This window comes from Acanthopagrus latus, chromosome 6, assembly GCF_904848185.1.
Source record: "Acanthopagrus latus isolate v.2019 chromosome 6, fAcaLat1.1, whole genome shotgun sequence".
NCBI classification, from domain to species: Eukaryota; Metazoa; Chordata; class Actinopteri; order Spariformes; family Sparidae; genus Acanthopagrus; species Acanthopagrus latus.
Window position 1 is genome coordinate 18505751 of NC_051044.1, and position 15317 is coordinate 18521067.

At 42.3% G+C, this 15317-nt stretch overlaps 1 protein-coding gene across 1 annotated transcript; it reads right to left on the reverse strand.

Moving 5' to 3' along the window:
• Nucleotides 1–128: 128 nt before the first annotated feature.
• On the reverse strand, nucleotides 129–11678 carry smarcc2 (SWI/SNF related, matrix associated, actin dependent regulator of chromatin, subfamily c, member 2). Its single transcript, XM_037100639.1, is given in 26 exon segments — nucleotides 129–2168; nucleotides 3030–3399; nucleotides 3489–3623; nucleotides 3718–3881; nucleotides 3973–4093; nucleotides 4194–4255; nucleotides 4388–4549; nucleotides 4663–4921; nucleotides 5006–5068; nucleotides 5159–5281; nucleotides 5284–5521; nucleotides 5664–5777; nucleotides 6271–6342; nucleotides 6533–6663; nucleotides 6755–6792; nucleotides 6994–7047; nucleotides 7192–7316; nucleotides 7433–7677; nucleotides 9183–9258; nucleotides 9402–9471; nucleotides 9568–9637; nucleotides 9771–9863; nucleotides 10352–10433; nucleotides 10562–10647; nucleotides 10735–10854; nucleotides 11527–11678. Coding segments are annotated over 26 exon segments (3249 nt in total). The 5' UTR covers nucleotides 11638–11678; the 3' UTR covers nucleotides 129–2103.
• Between the last annotated feature and the right edge of the window lie 3639 nt (nucleotides 11679–15317).

Genomic DNA, 15317 nt, shown 5'->3' on the forward strand with positions numbered 1-15317 from the left:
TACACACAGGAATATTGAAATACTGTGAACAAGTTGTCGAGTTTATTAACTTTACAGGTTTACCTTCTTGTGTCTGTCTCTTGTCTGTGGAGTTAAAGACAATAAAACAAACCACTCTACACAACAGCTGTTCTTCACATCTTTATTTTTTCCCAACATTTTGTAATTAAAACCTGAACCTCTTTTGTTTTTGCCTTTTTTTTTAATACAAACTGCCAGAGTAACCGTCTGCACTAACTTGATGATTTACTGAGGAAAAATTGAACTCTACTGTATAATAATAATCAATGCAATTGCTGCTACCTTCAGCATAGTGAAAAACATACAGAAACTGAACAGACACTTATTTCATATCACAAAATCCACACAATGTAGTTATAACACAGATAAAAGAAGTCCATTTAGGCTCACGACTGTGGGGAGGTCTGCAATACTGGCTTGACGGACATTAACTGTAAAGTTTCACCATCTGACTGGATTATATTTCATGATGCTCGACGTGACGTGCCGTGTTCAGGATGAAGCATGTTTTTTTTTTTTCTCTCTCTCTCTCTCTGTCTTCTTAATTCTTCAAACTTTGTGACACACAGCGGATGGCACCGGAAATAAAACTGAACGGTAATGTGGTTTTACAGATCGTAATGGCATGCGTTCACATACGCACATGCTCACAGTCACATCTGAGGCAGGTCAGACCTGCCCGAATCATACACAACGGTGGAGAGGGTAAATATAGGCTACAAAGGTAATAATACAGTTACAATGTTGACATATAAAGAAAAAGTAGATGGAAAAAACAGACAGTAAAAAATATAAAAATCGATAGGATAAAAAGTGAGGATATTGTTGCAGATATTAAGGACACAATACTCCATTGTCAGCTGTTTAAGGTGCGAGCTCCCTTGTTTTTGACAGCTTTAACATTTCTTCCACATGTAACTTGAAATGCACCGGCGACAAAACAAGCTGCTTAAAAAAAATCCTCTTCGTTTCCCAACTGCAGTAAAACTCACCGAATACGTGTGAGATAAACATGATTATAAAAAACATTTTGGTTTAGCAATCAACACAAATGATGAATAAAACACGTACGTGGTCTACATTCCTCACAAAAAAAAACTACCACCTGGACGCTTTGAGCTCATCCAGAAGCTCCTCACCGACAAGTGCTGTTGAAAGGAGGGACATGATTAAGATATATTTTAAAGAGAAGTCTTTTCATGCTGTCAGTACTTCCAAATACTATCATTACAGGGTAACAACAGGTGTGTTTGTAACAGAAAATCCAGTTTACAGTACATTTTGTCAAACTGCATCCGAACCATCTTATTGTAATTTCCATCTGGCTTCTGCTTTGAACCTTTTCTCTGGAGAGAGACGTTGGTTTTCGACGCGTGACCCTGTAACGTGACCATTTCCACCATGTTACACAGATAAATATTCCCAATCAAGTTTCCAAAACCTTCAGTATGAAAAAGCATTTAAGACAACAAAAGGATGATATAAGTGCTAAAGTTCAATTTCATGGATGCTTCAAGTCTTTCAATGAGACCGAGGGAAACATGTTAAAAGTGCATTTTACATATAATTCAATTAGTACCTACAGTACAAGGGGAGAGATTATGAAGCACAAGACTTCACGAGCTGTGGCTAACTGTTGCAGAAAGAAAACAGACGCAACAATTTCCAAAACACTGAAAACACAAGATGAGTCTTTTCTCTTCTTCTCCTTGAGTGCCAGCATGTTGGTCAGACCGTCTAAGTTTACCAGATCTCTGGTGTTTAAGCTTCAAACTATGAAGTGATGTCGCCAGTCCAGTCGACCACACAGCATGAACAGCTTCTCTTGGAAAGTACATTTTTCTTCATAGGCGGATTCAATTTGAAAAGGACTTGATTTAGATGTAATCTTTTTTTTTCCTCACATCAATTGTCCCGTTTGAAAAAAAACAAAAAACAGAAACAACAAACCAACAAACAAAAAGCTGAACGTGTAAAATGTGTCCTCGTCCTTCGGTTTATGACTTCTTCATTTTCGGATGATACAGGCAGGATTCAAAGTGGTCAGAGTCATTCGGATTCTCGGAGCAATTTAGTTTCCTCTCACTGTGGCGGCGGGACCGGAGCCGTGGAGTGGAGTGTTTCCACTGGAAGAGGGGCGGTGGGTTCTATGAGGGGTTAGACAGGGAGGAGGAGAAAAATAATATGAATTTCAACAACTTGAGTTAAATACAGAGCATGTGAGCGGAGCTGAGCAGCGAGAATTTCCACTCCCCGCTTATGTGGGTGTTTGCTCCATCTCTCAAAGTTATACCAGACAGCTCCGCTCAAAGACCGCGCTCCGCTCACCTAAAATTTCATTCAGCTCCGGTGAAATCACTCCACGCTCGCTCCAATTTAAAAGAGGGAGCAATTCCTGACGTTGCACCTAAATGACCTGTCTGCTTGCTTTTGGAAATACTTTACAAACTCCATCTCTCAACAAATAACCTCTGATGTAGGCTAATCCTTGAAGGCACGCTTGAGTCTGTGTGGACTTGTGCATGCCCTAGAGAGCGGTATCGGAACGGAACTGGAGCGAAACGGAACCATCGCTCTGGCCTTTGGATTGAAACCCGCTCTGCGCTCCGACTATATTTCACATGCTCCACTCCTCGCTCGCTCCACGCTCCGCTCACATACCCTGGGTGAATACACTGAATTTTGAATAGAGGTCTGTCATTTTAACCATCTGCAAAATTGTAAAGTAAGACTCCACCACATTGTACATACCATATTTCACCAAACACAGAGGCTATGTGGTAATAATAGTCCTGTGTGAATTGGCATGCTGGTGATTTGGGATGGTAATTACTTTTTTGGCGGTACTTTTTTTACAACTGAATAAGTAAGAAATTCGATTGTGACTCATAAAATGTTGAACTAGACTGATGTTTAACAGTAATGGCAGTTAGAAGGTTAGAAGCAATAAAAGGCCATCATATGCATATATATATAGGTGTACCCACGTAGTCTTTCTTTAAACTCACCATGGAGTACAGGAGTAGTGCTGGAGCTGGAGCTGGAGTTGGCAGCTGAGGCCTGGCTTGGGGGGCAAGGGGGCGAGGTGTGAGCACCCTGAGGTGGTTGGGCCTCAGGAGCCGGGGCAGAAGAGGCTGGAGGCGCGGGGCTGGGGGCCGGCTGCGGCGCTGGTGTGCTGGGAGCTGGTTGGGTCACGTTCTGGCCCTGGGGTGGTGGGGCCGAGCCGGCCTGGTTGGCATGAGGGGCCCCGGTCTGGCTGTGCTGCTGGTGCTGAATCTGCTGGAAGTGCTGCTGGCGGGCCCTCATCTCAGCGTACTTTAGCTGCTCCATGTGGAAGGACTGACGGTCTGCCAGCAGCTGTTGACGCTGGTACTCCAACTACACACAGACAGAAAAGAATATTTTTGTACTGTACTTACGTTGACTACTTTCTTACGATACTACATGTCCCAGAATCCCTCACTCACAGCCTCTCGCTCTCTGTCCATGATGGTTTCCAGTTCTTCAAAGTGTCGCAGTTTGATCTCCAGCTTCTTCATCTGGGTCTCCACCAGCAGAGCCACAAGTGATTTGATCTTCCTCTCCTCCACTGCAGCCAGGTGCTACAAAGAAAGTGAAGAGGAACTTTAGATCAGAAAAGATGTTAAAAAAAAAAAAAAATTGATAAAGGGCGCAGCAAGATCGATTAACTTTTACCTTGGCTTTGACAGCAGCAGCAGCGAGCGCAGACGCAGCAGCAGTGGCCAGGTTCCCCTCTCCAACATCACGCTCCACCTTCGCTTTCCTCTCCACTTCACTCTCTGCTTCTCTCTGTCCGTCCTCTGTGCCTTCTTTTCCATCCTTCTCCTTCTCCCCGTCACCTAGAGAACAAAGAGGGAAAAACATTATTTGTGTCCACTTTTGATAAGAACTTCTAGATCAACTGTGTGTGACTGAGATGCAATTTCGTACCCATTTCTGAATCTGTTTTGTCAGCCTCCCTCTCTCCCTCTTGTTCTCGCCCTCGTTCTTCTTCCTTCTTCCCATTCTCCGCCTGCTTCTCCTCTTCCTCCATCGCTCCATCTTTGCTGTCCTGTGTGGGAAAGTAAACACAGCATGGTGAGCCTCTGTGCAGTTCATCATCAGAACTCATAAATAAAGAAACATGCTATTATAACAGCCAGGCATCATACCTTGGTCTCCCTCTTCTCTTCACTTGATTGGCTGTCACTCTTACTTTCATCGCTGCTTTCATCTACAAAGACAAATCAGAACCTTTCATTTGTTTCTTGTGTCTCATTATTATCTGTCTTTTTCTAGCTCTCTCTACAAAGATGTTTCCTCTCACGCATTTTTTGTATGCTGTACGAGTCTGCGTCCATCCTACCGGGTCTGTCTCCCTCTTCTAGGCCGGTGCCGGCAATGCCGCTGCCTTCCAGGCCATACAGCGGGTCTTGTCGGCCGCTGACCCTCGCTGCCTCCTCCACCCGCCGCACATGAGCCTCGACAAGCGCTGCAGGAACCTCCTCTTTCATACGAGAAAACTCCTCTGAGAAGGGGAGACACAAATTGAGGATATCAGTCTAAATGATCAGTAAATAATGCTGAGGATGTTTTTCAATGTCTGTTGAATCAGTGGATTCAAAAGAAGCTTCTTCTCACCCAGAGCAGACTTGGCTGCAGCTGAGGCCACACGTGGGTCGACGACAGAGGCGAGGAAGGCCACCGTGCTCATGACAGGGTTTCCGGCTTGGCTGAAAGGAATGGGCTGGTAGGCCAACGGTCCAAGGGTCGAGGAGTTGTCCTCTAAGTAAGGGTCTTCGATGGGCAGCCGCAGGAAGTGCAGGATGCACTCGTCCTGCGTGCGGCTTCCAACGTGTTCTGAAACTTTGTTCCAGTCGTCCTTGTACATCTCCAAGCCCTGAGGGAAATGAGAGCAGCTTTTAGCTCCACACTAAAGAATAATTAGCATCATTGCATAGTTAATTTTAAGGATCATTTGTACCTCAAGTAGTAGTAGTGTTTCTTGTTCTGTCCAGTCCCTCATTGAGCTCGCTGCACTCTTGCTCTGTGCACAAACATCACTTTGTTAATATCTTAGGTCATTGTAAATTACCAGAACAGAATCATTCTGTCTTGTATCATCTCACACCTGTACCTTTGCAGAGCTGGTCTTCTTGCTGTACATGTCAGTTCGCAGGCCAAAGTTTTGCAGATCTGCTGGTTTATCCTTAACTTTATCTGGGAAGGTCATCATCTGCTGGGTGGCAGGTGTCTGCAGGTAAACGATGGCAGAGAGACACATGTAAAAAAACCAGAATGTGTGTTTGTGTCTGTTTGTCTGCGTGTGTCAGTGTGCAGGTGGACCTGGGCCGTCTTGGGCTGCAGGGGCACCAGGCTGGAGGGAGTGTCTGCCAGCACATGGAAGTGAGAGGTGGGCGGTGGACCCATGGGTGTGGGCCGGCTCTCAGAGTCCACCTGGTAGTTAATCAGACCCCATTGCTCCAGGAATGCATGGACTCTGTAGCAGAGGAAGCAAAGAGTATAAACCTGCATTCGCATGCCCATTTTCACGTTTGGGAAGTCGTCTTCAACTTTGGTGTGTTCATGAGGTTTTAAATCAAAATGTGTAAAAGAAAAAAACTCATTTGTTCTCCACCTACCTCATGATCGCACACACGTCTCCTGCCAGGTTCCTGCGGCAGGCGGTGGAGGTCAGATACTCCTGAGGGTTCAGCCGGTAGGTGTCGATCATGAAGTTCCTGTACGCCAGGTAACTGGAAGGAGGAGAGATATTTTTCAGTCAAGTCTTACTACTGATGTATATTTGATTCAATCTTAAAATATGTATTTCTTACGACTTTTTCAAGATAACTTTTGACCAAACTTGGACAACTCATCTTTTTTTTTATGATATACAATACACAGTAGTAGGTAAGTGTTCATATGTAAGGTCTGATTTAATTTAGAAGTAAGGTTTTTCCACATTTTGCCAACATGTATAGAACAAGTATGAATAAAAAATATTAACGCAGTAAGCATTTGATTTAGTGGTGGGATTTTACGATTTGTAACATCAGAAATGTAGACTTCATCAGAGCGCGACTCATTTACACACAAAGAAATTAGAAAATGGAGACATTTAATTGTTTAAACTGTTTTGTGGTAATTGTGATCTCACAAATTACCTTCCAGGCTTAATATTCATACAACTAAATTCAAGACATTATACGTATTTTTAAGTGAGTGTGTCACGCTCTGATCACTTACATCTCGGGGGTTTTGGATTTGTTCTTCCCATTGAAGAACTCCGGCAGGGCTCTGCGCTCGATGGCATGAACACTGAGGGGAAAAATTATGACAGATGAGGACTCACGGCTGAAAAACAGCTGAATGACTCACTTCTGTCTCTCTCTCTCTCTGCTTTTCATTTCAACCAAAACTGACGACAGCTGTTTTTTCTCACTTGAATCACTCCCGTCTCTGAAATCAGATCGCTGCCCGTTTGTTGTTTTTTTTTTCTTGTTCTCACCTGTTGTAGTCGAACCAGGCAGCGTAGCTTGGTATAATAATGTGATGAGTTTGCTCGGTCACATTGTCCTCGTGAAGGTCCGAGCCCTTCACCGGTTCACCCTTCACACTCGGGGAGCCCTCCTCCTCCTCCTGTTTTCACACAAACATGCAGTCAAGATGATTTATAGGTGCACTGTCCTAACTGAGATACATTTTTCTGCACTTTTACAAGTTACCTTACCTTGCCTGTTGTTTCCATGGCCTCATCCTCTTGCTCGTCTGGTCAATTAACAAAAAATGGTAGTGAACACAAAATTAAATCTCAAGGGATTAACACTCAAAATGAACAAATTACTTATTAACAAACACTTTTCCTGATCCAGGATGTAAACTGATGCTTTATAACCTTCATCTTTTCCACTGTTTGACATACATTAGCACTGCACATAAAGCAAGTGGCTACAAAAACATCCCTCTCACCCAGATCTGTTCCTCCTTTGACTGGAGTCGAGTCGGAGTCCTTCTTGGCGCTGTCTATAAAATAAAAATATAACGTCAACAACTATTTTAAAGTCTTAAATGATGATCAGTTGAGGTTAATTTAAATGGTATTCTAAATTTGGAGTCGTTTGTTTGGTTAATTTTTGGTCATATTTAATTGTAAATATAATAGCGTACTTGTCTTCGCTGGGTTTCCCTCTTCAGATGCTGGAACAGGCGACGCTTCATCCAAGTCCTTACTCAGATCTTCCTGTTCCTCCTCCCTCTGGCCTCGTTTAGACTTGGTGTACGGGGTCGTTGGCCTGTCCACACGCACACACACACATTAATTCACTATAATGCATGATGTCTCTGATATAATAAACACCTAAAGCAACACATCATTCGTCATTTGTTTAAAGCTGATGAGATCACAGACCCCTTTTTGGTGTTCTTCTTCTTGCTCTCCTGAGGCGGAGGGGTTGGGGAGGGCGACGGTGAGCGCTTCCTCTTCTTGGCGCTGCCAGGCTTCTTGTCCCTGCGCTCGTCAGGCGTGGTCACCTCATCTGTCAGGGTCTTGGCGGAGATCCTCTTCCTCTTGGGGCAGCCCTCGCCCACCTCATAGTCCTCCTCGTTCATCCACTCATTATACTGGTCCAGGTCTAAGATCCACTTGGCATGGACCTGTGAACAAAGGCCATACAGTGTACATATCATATTACATTGCAGTATATACTAGATCTTCTCAAACTTATCATCAGTCTTTCGGTTACATTTTAACTTCCTGTACATGGATTTAAATGCCTAGTCTAGTCTAGAAATGTAATAAAAACACAAATTCTGTAAATGGACCCATAGCAGAATTTACGGTTTGTAGCTAAGAACATGAGTAAAAGTGTTTTTCTGGATCCAATGGTGGTTTTATGGCTGAAAAATCTAATTTGGGCATTAATGACCTAGTTATACTGAAAATAAATCAACTTGTGCTCAGCGGACGTTTTTGATGATTACATTTTTATTAGAGACTTAAGTACAGTGTGTGCATGTGTCAGATGATGAACACGGCATTTCTGTTTGCTACAAGTGCGCTAAAGGAGCCTGTCTTCACCGAATGAAATGATGGTGTCACTTTGAAGTTGTGGTCCGAAGGAGACTCTTCCACTGTGAGTAAACAGAGTGACAGGATTGTTCATATAAACCAGCCCAGTGTGCTGATTAGTGAGTAAACACAGCTCGAAATGTTCCAACGCGTCACCGCTTACTATCATGTCCTGGCGAGCGCTGACTGCCTTAGCGAGTGACACTCTGAATGCACAGTAAGAGTTTCTGACAATGCTTTGAATATGGCTCTGTTGCCCCGGGTGCCAATTGGCCACAGCACTTTATTCCTGAATATTTTGCACAGAGGGAAAAATCTGAGCAGAGCCACGTTGACAAACTTGGATGCTTTCAGCTCTGTGTAACACATTCCTGACATGTCTGTATAATAGAGAAAAAGGCTGAGATATATTTAATTAGCTTCCATCAGTACAGTCACATTGCAAAGAAAAGCTAGATATTTTCTTGATTCCTTCATTTTCATTTTTTTAACTCATTCATTTCTTATCTATCGTGAATTTTTTTGAACATCAGGAAGTTTGAAATAAAAAATCTTGCACACAAGATGAAGCATTAGACCTCTGTAACATTCCATCTAATGTAATGATGCATCATGCACCCATAAAAAAATTTATATATGATTATTTAATAAATCTCTTGTTTTAAGTGTTATTTAGGCCCAATGAATGGCTGGAACTAGCAGATACAGCAGGTAGAAATGATGTAGATGGACAGTGTGAACTGTAAAGCATGTTAGTGGAATATTTTTTTAAAAAGTAGTTAGGAGAGAATAAAGCAAGAATAAAAGACAGAGGGAATCTATCATACATGTACATTTGCTCAATTACAGTACTGAATTCTACCGTACTAGTGTTATTATTAATGTATATTTCAAGAAAATTTCAATTTCATGTCTGTCAGAAAACAAGATTATTAATTTCTTTAAGGGTCAGTGTCACTGATGATAATAAAAAAAATATTGTGTAGCGTGATGTCATGAAACTGCTATTTTCTGAGTTGGTAATATTGAAAATCTTATTTGGTGGCAACATCAGACAGGCGACAACAGAGCATAAGAATAAATGTCATACCTTCCTTGGCTTTTCTGGACTCGGAGGATCTTCCACTGCGGCCTCAATCTCACTGGCTGAGATCCAGGTATCGTAACTAAATGATGAGCGGAGCGGGGTCAAAGGTCGAGGCACAGAAAAGATCACACATTTAGGTTTGTAATTGTGGAGTTACACTTCCACATTAGGATGAAGTTTTCAGATGAACAGTGGTCATTTCTCTGTGAACTCAGCACCCACCTGTCAGGAAAATATCCCCAGTGAAGCAGCACTTGCTTATCTCTCTTCATCACAGGACGCACCCACTCCTCTGGACCAAAAACAGAGAAGTACATCAGCGCAAAGTGAGAACTCGCAATAAAAGAACAACAAGCCATGTGCTTAACCACAACATCTGAAGCCTCACCTTCCTCCAGGCTGGTGGGGATAGGAACGACGACATGTGAGCTGGCGGCCTTGTCCTCAGTTACTGAGCCCTGCAACAGAAAATGTACAGCTGTAAATCCAACATCTTCAGTTCAGCGGGGACAACATGAGGACTTTTTTTACTCACTTGGGGAAATACACTCTCTGTATAAACTGAGACTTTCAACCGAACAAAAAACACACCTGATGTCTTTTGATGATGTCTTTCAGTTTCCCGAGCAGTTTGGGCTCAATGTCAGGGCTCAGGTAGATGACGGGTCTCGTCAGGCAGTTGTTCTGAAATAAAGGAAAGCCGCAGATATACAAATGACACATTCACAAGCAGTTCAAAAAGGCAGGACGATATAAGTATATTTATTTATTAATACTCTGTGCTGCTGAGCTCTTCAGATTAGGAGATCTGGATGGTCTTGTAGTCAAACTGCAGGACTGATTAAGTAGGATTATTGGTCAAGTCACATGGCTGGATGCCCTTGATTATTTCTAACCTTAACACTCAAATAGCCTGATTTTTGGACGCTCTTCAAAAATTAATCTGACTTTTTTATTTGCAATCATTTAACTCTGGTGCCTGCAGCAGGAAAAAAAACAGAACTTCATCCACTGACTCCTCACAGTGGATCTCTTAAAAACAGCAATGTAATTATAGAGTATGATGCAAAAAATAACTAAACACTGCTATTGCACCTAAGAAAATGATAACTCTGACTCCTAGGGTCGTGTGTGACAAACACACATAAAGAAAAGCTCTAAGGCAAACTCACCTGCACTAGGGACTTCTCGATCGTCATGAACATCTCCACATTTCGGTCCATCCTCGACGGATTCTGGAAGTCAAACCTGCGCCTACCAGGAAATTAGACTGGAGTTACACATGAAACAGCAGCATGGCCAAAAAACAACGGAGCACTGAAAATGCATGACACAATTTCCAGTTTAAGTGGCGTTTAAGCCAAGTGGAAAGAAAGTCCTACCATCCTTGGTCACTCTTGAACTTGTAGGCAGCAGCCAGGATGTGGCAGAGAGCCCCTCCTGACTTGAAGTCCAGAAAACATTTCATCTGCAGACACAAAGTCAGACCATTTCAAACTTGGGATTAGGGACATGTGCATGTGTGTGGTGACAGAGATGTATAAGGGAGACGTACCGGCAGCTTGGTGAGAGGAGGATTGCTGACATGTCGACCGAACACCTCCTCCTGGAACTGGAGCAGCTGGACCACCAGGCTGGACAGAGACTTGTTGGTGGGGGGCTCAGCCTGGATGTACTGGAGGACAACATCAGAGAGAGAGTGAGAGAGAGTCAGAGAGAGGATACTTCAGATTACACTACAGTGAGCCTATAGGTGACCTGCATGCTCACTAACGCTAAAAACTGGAGGGAGTTTTATTATTCAAGGTGATTGTGGTTTGTAACATCTGAAATGGGGGCTGAATATCGTTATTTCCTCATTATTATAGGCGTGTTACAGAAATAATGTGGTTATTTCGTTGTCTCAGTGTGTGTGGACGCCAGCACAGCGCTCAGAGTGATTCCAGACGGGCCATGTCTTCAGTCAGCGCGGCGCGCCACAGAGCCAACATCTGGATCTGAGCTGCATTACCGTTAGCCGATCAGCTAACTAGCTAGCTAGCTGGCTGGCCGGCTAAAGTCACCCCCTTTTCCCAAAAAAACACCTCCCCTGGTCTGATTGTGTGCTGCTCTTTAACCGGTTTAGCTATAATAACGTTAAGGGATGCCGCCGGTCGTGTCTGTATGTGATGCAGCTGTGGGCTCAGCATCCTTTTGTATCCCGGCTCGAGTGAATCAAACAGCTGGACGTTCAGCAGCACCCTCCCTCCTCTCTTTGTCACTGCCTCTGCCCAATAGGTAAGTGCCCGCATTTCAGGGTGAAACATGTGAGCTCAGTATGTGAGGGTACAAAACATGCGGTCGGTACCTTTTTGTAATTCTTCCCCAGCCAGACGCGGACATTATCAAACTGAGAAACGGTATCAGACGCTTCGAAATATTTTACATTCGGGCCGCCGTCTTTCTTCCGTACCGCCATCTTTGCCTGCAGACAACTAGACGACGCCGCCTGCCGCCCAGTGGCCAAGGGGAGGTACTGCAGCTGCTCCACGGCACGGGGACTGTAATAACAAGACGCGTACAGCAGGGGGCGCAGTTGTGTAGAGAATAAATCTGGACATTTCTTCGTAATGTGAGACACATGAGTGTTCAGTTTTATTTAAAATCTGTTTTAATAGAGCTGTTTTATTTAAAATCTGAAAGAGCTTTGAAGAGCAGCTGCATCCTCTGATTGATTTTGTTTTTCATACATGTCTGTACTGTGTTTTACTCTAAAATTATGTAAAGTGTCTTTAATGTCCTGAAAAACCCTACATAAACAAAATTAATTATTATTTAATTTGTATCATTATAAAACATGTATTATTATTATTGTTGTTGTTATTATTATTATTATTATTATTATTATTATTATTATTATTATTATTGATAATAATAATTGTCAACTGTTTTATTTATGCAACCCAAAATCACAATAGCGTTGCCTCGATGGGCGTTCTGGTCTGTATAGTGAACAACATCCTCTGACCCTCGAAGAAATCTCATGAAGAGCCACAGCGTAGGGATCCTTTTCCAGAATAAAATCACAGTATAGTATACAGATTACAATGATAAAATATCTGATACACAGAATATATCAAAGTTCTGTGAAGACTGTAGAAGAAGAACCAACAGTACCTCATTGAAAAAATACTTGATTACAAGTTAAAGTCCTGCATTCAAACATTGTGCAGGAACAAAATGCACCTCAAGTATCAAGAGTAAAAGTACTTGTTATGGCTCCTGTCAGTGTCATCTTTACTGATCTGGGCTAAGCCGGTCGAGGTAGTCCTTACTGTTGGACAGAGTTATCTAAAGCATCATATCCTATTTGATAAAATGTTTCATATATAAAATTTAACATGAACTAGCATGTCCTTTCTCATAATGAGCAGAAAAAAAACATTAAAGATCAATAAGGGAAGAGAGGATGCAGTGATAGTTCAGCTCCTGGTTGCAATCATTAACTCTTTTTTTTTGGGTGGGGGGGGGGGGGGGGTCGCCAGAGGTTGAAAACCAAATAATTCCACTTGCATGTAATCAGCTCACGTTTAACACAGCCCTTGTCCTTGTATTTTCATTGGGGGTGAGGAGTTGGGACAACATATCACAGTCATGTTGGCCCGACACAGTCTGTCCAGTGTTTATTACTGAAGACATCAGATCTGTTTACACACAATCCTTTAAGACAGACTGGATGGTTTACTTGTTTACTACAATTTCTGAGGACACAATGCAGCCAAACAAGCACAATAATTAGTCAGTCTGTGTCTACAAAAAGGGAAACCATTTTCAGAATCAACAGGTAGTTTGACACACCTCAAAGCCCTGCCGCTGCATAGTTTAACTGGCAATTGAAAAAGAAGTGCCTGTGTCAGAAGATGAAGTATGACGCAGCTGTCCCATAGCATTTCAGTCTGTCACTTCTGCTTCCTCGCTGCGAGTGATTCAGAGCTTGATTAATTGTCACCACCTTCAGCAGACTACACGACGAGGCGAAATTCAATTCACCAAACCAGTAGTTACTTGCATTTAACTTGTACATCTTGTAAAAGAGAACAAAATACATTTGTAATCAAATTAAGTCAATTACCATCCTTAGTACTAAAGTGACCACCAAGAGCAGGACTGTACTGATGACACACAGAAGAGGAAGTCAGGATGCACAAGTGCATGGAATGGGATTCATATCATCAGAATAAGTTTAAAGAACCATTCAGATTGTATTTACTAAAAATGTTGTTGTAATAATATGTTTATTGATAACTGTTTTCATAATTCTTCATACTATTATTTTGGATCATCTGCCATATCCTGCTGCTTATTTTATGTATTTTGAGTCACTGTCTGACAGCAGGAACAACAGCGAACCTAAGTAATTCCAATTTTTTAAAAAAAATGTTTTTCAGATATTAAATTCAATCAGTGAAGATTTTCTTTCCGATTGAACAGCAACACACCACACCTTAAACTTCTGGATTTAAGTGTCACTGTTGTGGTTGTGTTTTAGGCTAAATGAAACAAATGTTCCATCTTCCATCATCTTTAGATATTTTGATAATGTCTTAAATTTGATTTATGCTTGTGAGGCACTTGTTTTACTGTAAATGTAGATAGAAAAAGAGTATTACTGTGTGTGTGTGTGTGTGTGTGTGTGTGTGTGTGTGTGTGTGTGTGTGTGTGTGTGTGTCTGCATACAGTATGCACATACTACTGCAACAGATTAAGGCAATGAGAGAAAAAGGCCACTAATGCATGTTTTCACACAGACTTTAGTATTATATGAATATGCCCAAATAAAGGTTTAATCATGTGTCATTTTATATAACATTACAGACCCCACTGAGTAAATGTATGTCAAATATATGTGACGAGAATATTTTACATTTGTTTTTTTTAAAAAAGAAAAACAATTCATTTAAACACTCTATGCTGTAAGATTGTATTCCATTAAATATATTCAGTTCTATTTTTTCATCCAAACTTCAACAATGATCCAGAAAATGACTTAAAATTTACTCAGACTTTAATATAAAAGTCCTTAAAACAAAGAAAAACCCAGAAACTTCAGCAGACGCGAGAGAACAGAAATAACCAAAGACCGTCAGACTGTTTTCATGTCTCTGACCTTTTTACTGGGTTAGTCAGCGGTTCAAATTAACCTTCATTAACACAGAATACGTGTGTGTGTGTGTGTGTGTGCGTGCGTGCGAGCGTGTGTTCTTGCGCGTGTGTGAATCTTACATGACCCAGGCTAATTTGTGGAAGTCCAGAGACAACATTGAGGAGAGTAGTGCTCCTTGAACTGGTATTCCTCAGACTGTCTACGTGTTTGTATTTGCTCACGAGCGTGTGTGTGCATATCTGTGTCACGGCCTGACGCAGTGTGTGTGTGTGTGTGTGTGTGTGTGTGTGTCTGGCGCACCCGTCTGTGCTGAAGGAGAGAGAGTGAAGCCTATTGATTATTTTAATCCTCCTATTTGTGAGTCTGTGATCCTCTCGGCTCAGCCTTCCACAGGGGGATTGCTAATAGGGCTGAACGCTTCCCTCCTCAGCCGCGCTCTCCCTGTCCAATTAACTTAACGCTGGAATCTGCGAGGAGGGAGCACCGGGTCTCAGAGGCAGAAGAGGAGGGGGGGGGGGGACACTGCGGAGATACAACCCCCAAGTCCAACATCTCCCAAACCTCTTGTATGTGAGACCCTCCTTGTCCAGAATAGTATTCCCTCTCACCTTTAATTAAAGATCCATCTCCTTGTTTCATTCTGGCGAGGTGAGAACTCCCTTCAACCTGAGATTCATTTTCACAGGGGAGGGGGAGGGGCTCCGCACAGCAGGTACAGAAACATATTTGTCCAATTATGTTAATCCTTCTCTTCAAGTGACAATTCAGATTTTCAGCCTATTTTTCTGTGTTCACTTTTTTGTTCACAGTGTACTCCACATAAGTGAACCGGCCCCAAAATTTACATATATAACTAGATCCTACTGTAACTCAGGAAGTTTCTAACAGCATGTAATGAAGGTGCTCTTAGGAAAAAAGAGAAAAATCCAAGGAACTCTTCTGGCAAAAAAAAGGTTAAAAAGCCTTGATATAGATGTCTATTTCGTACTGAAATT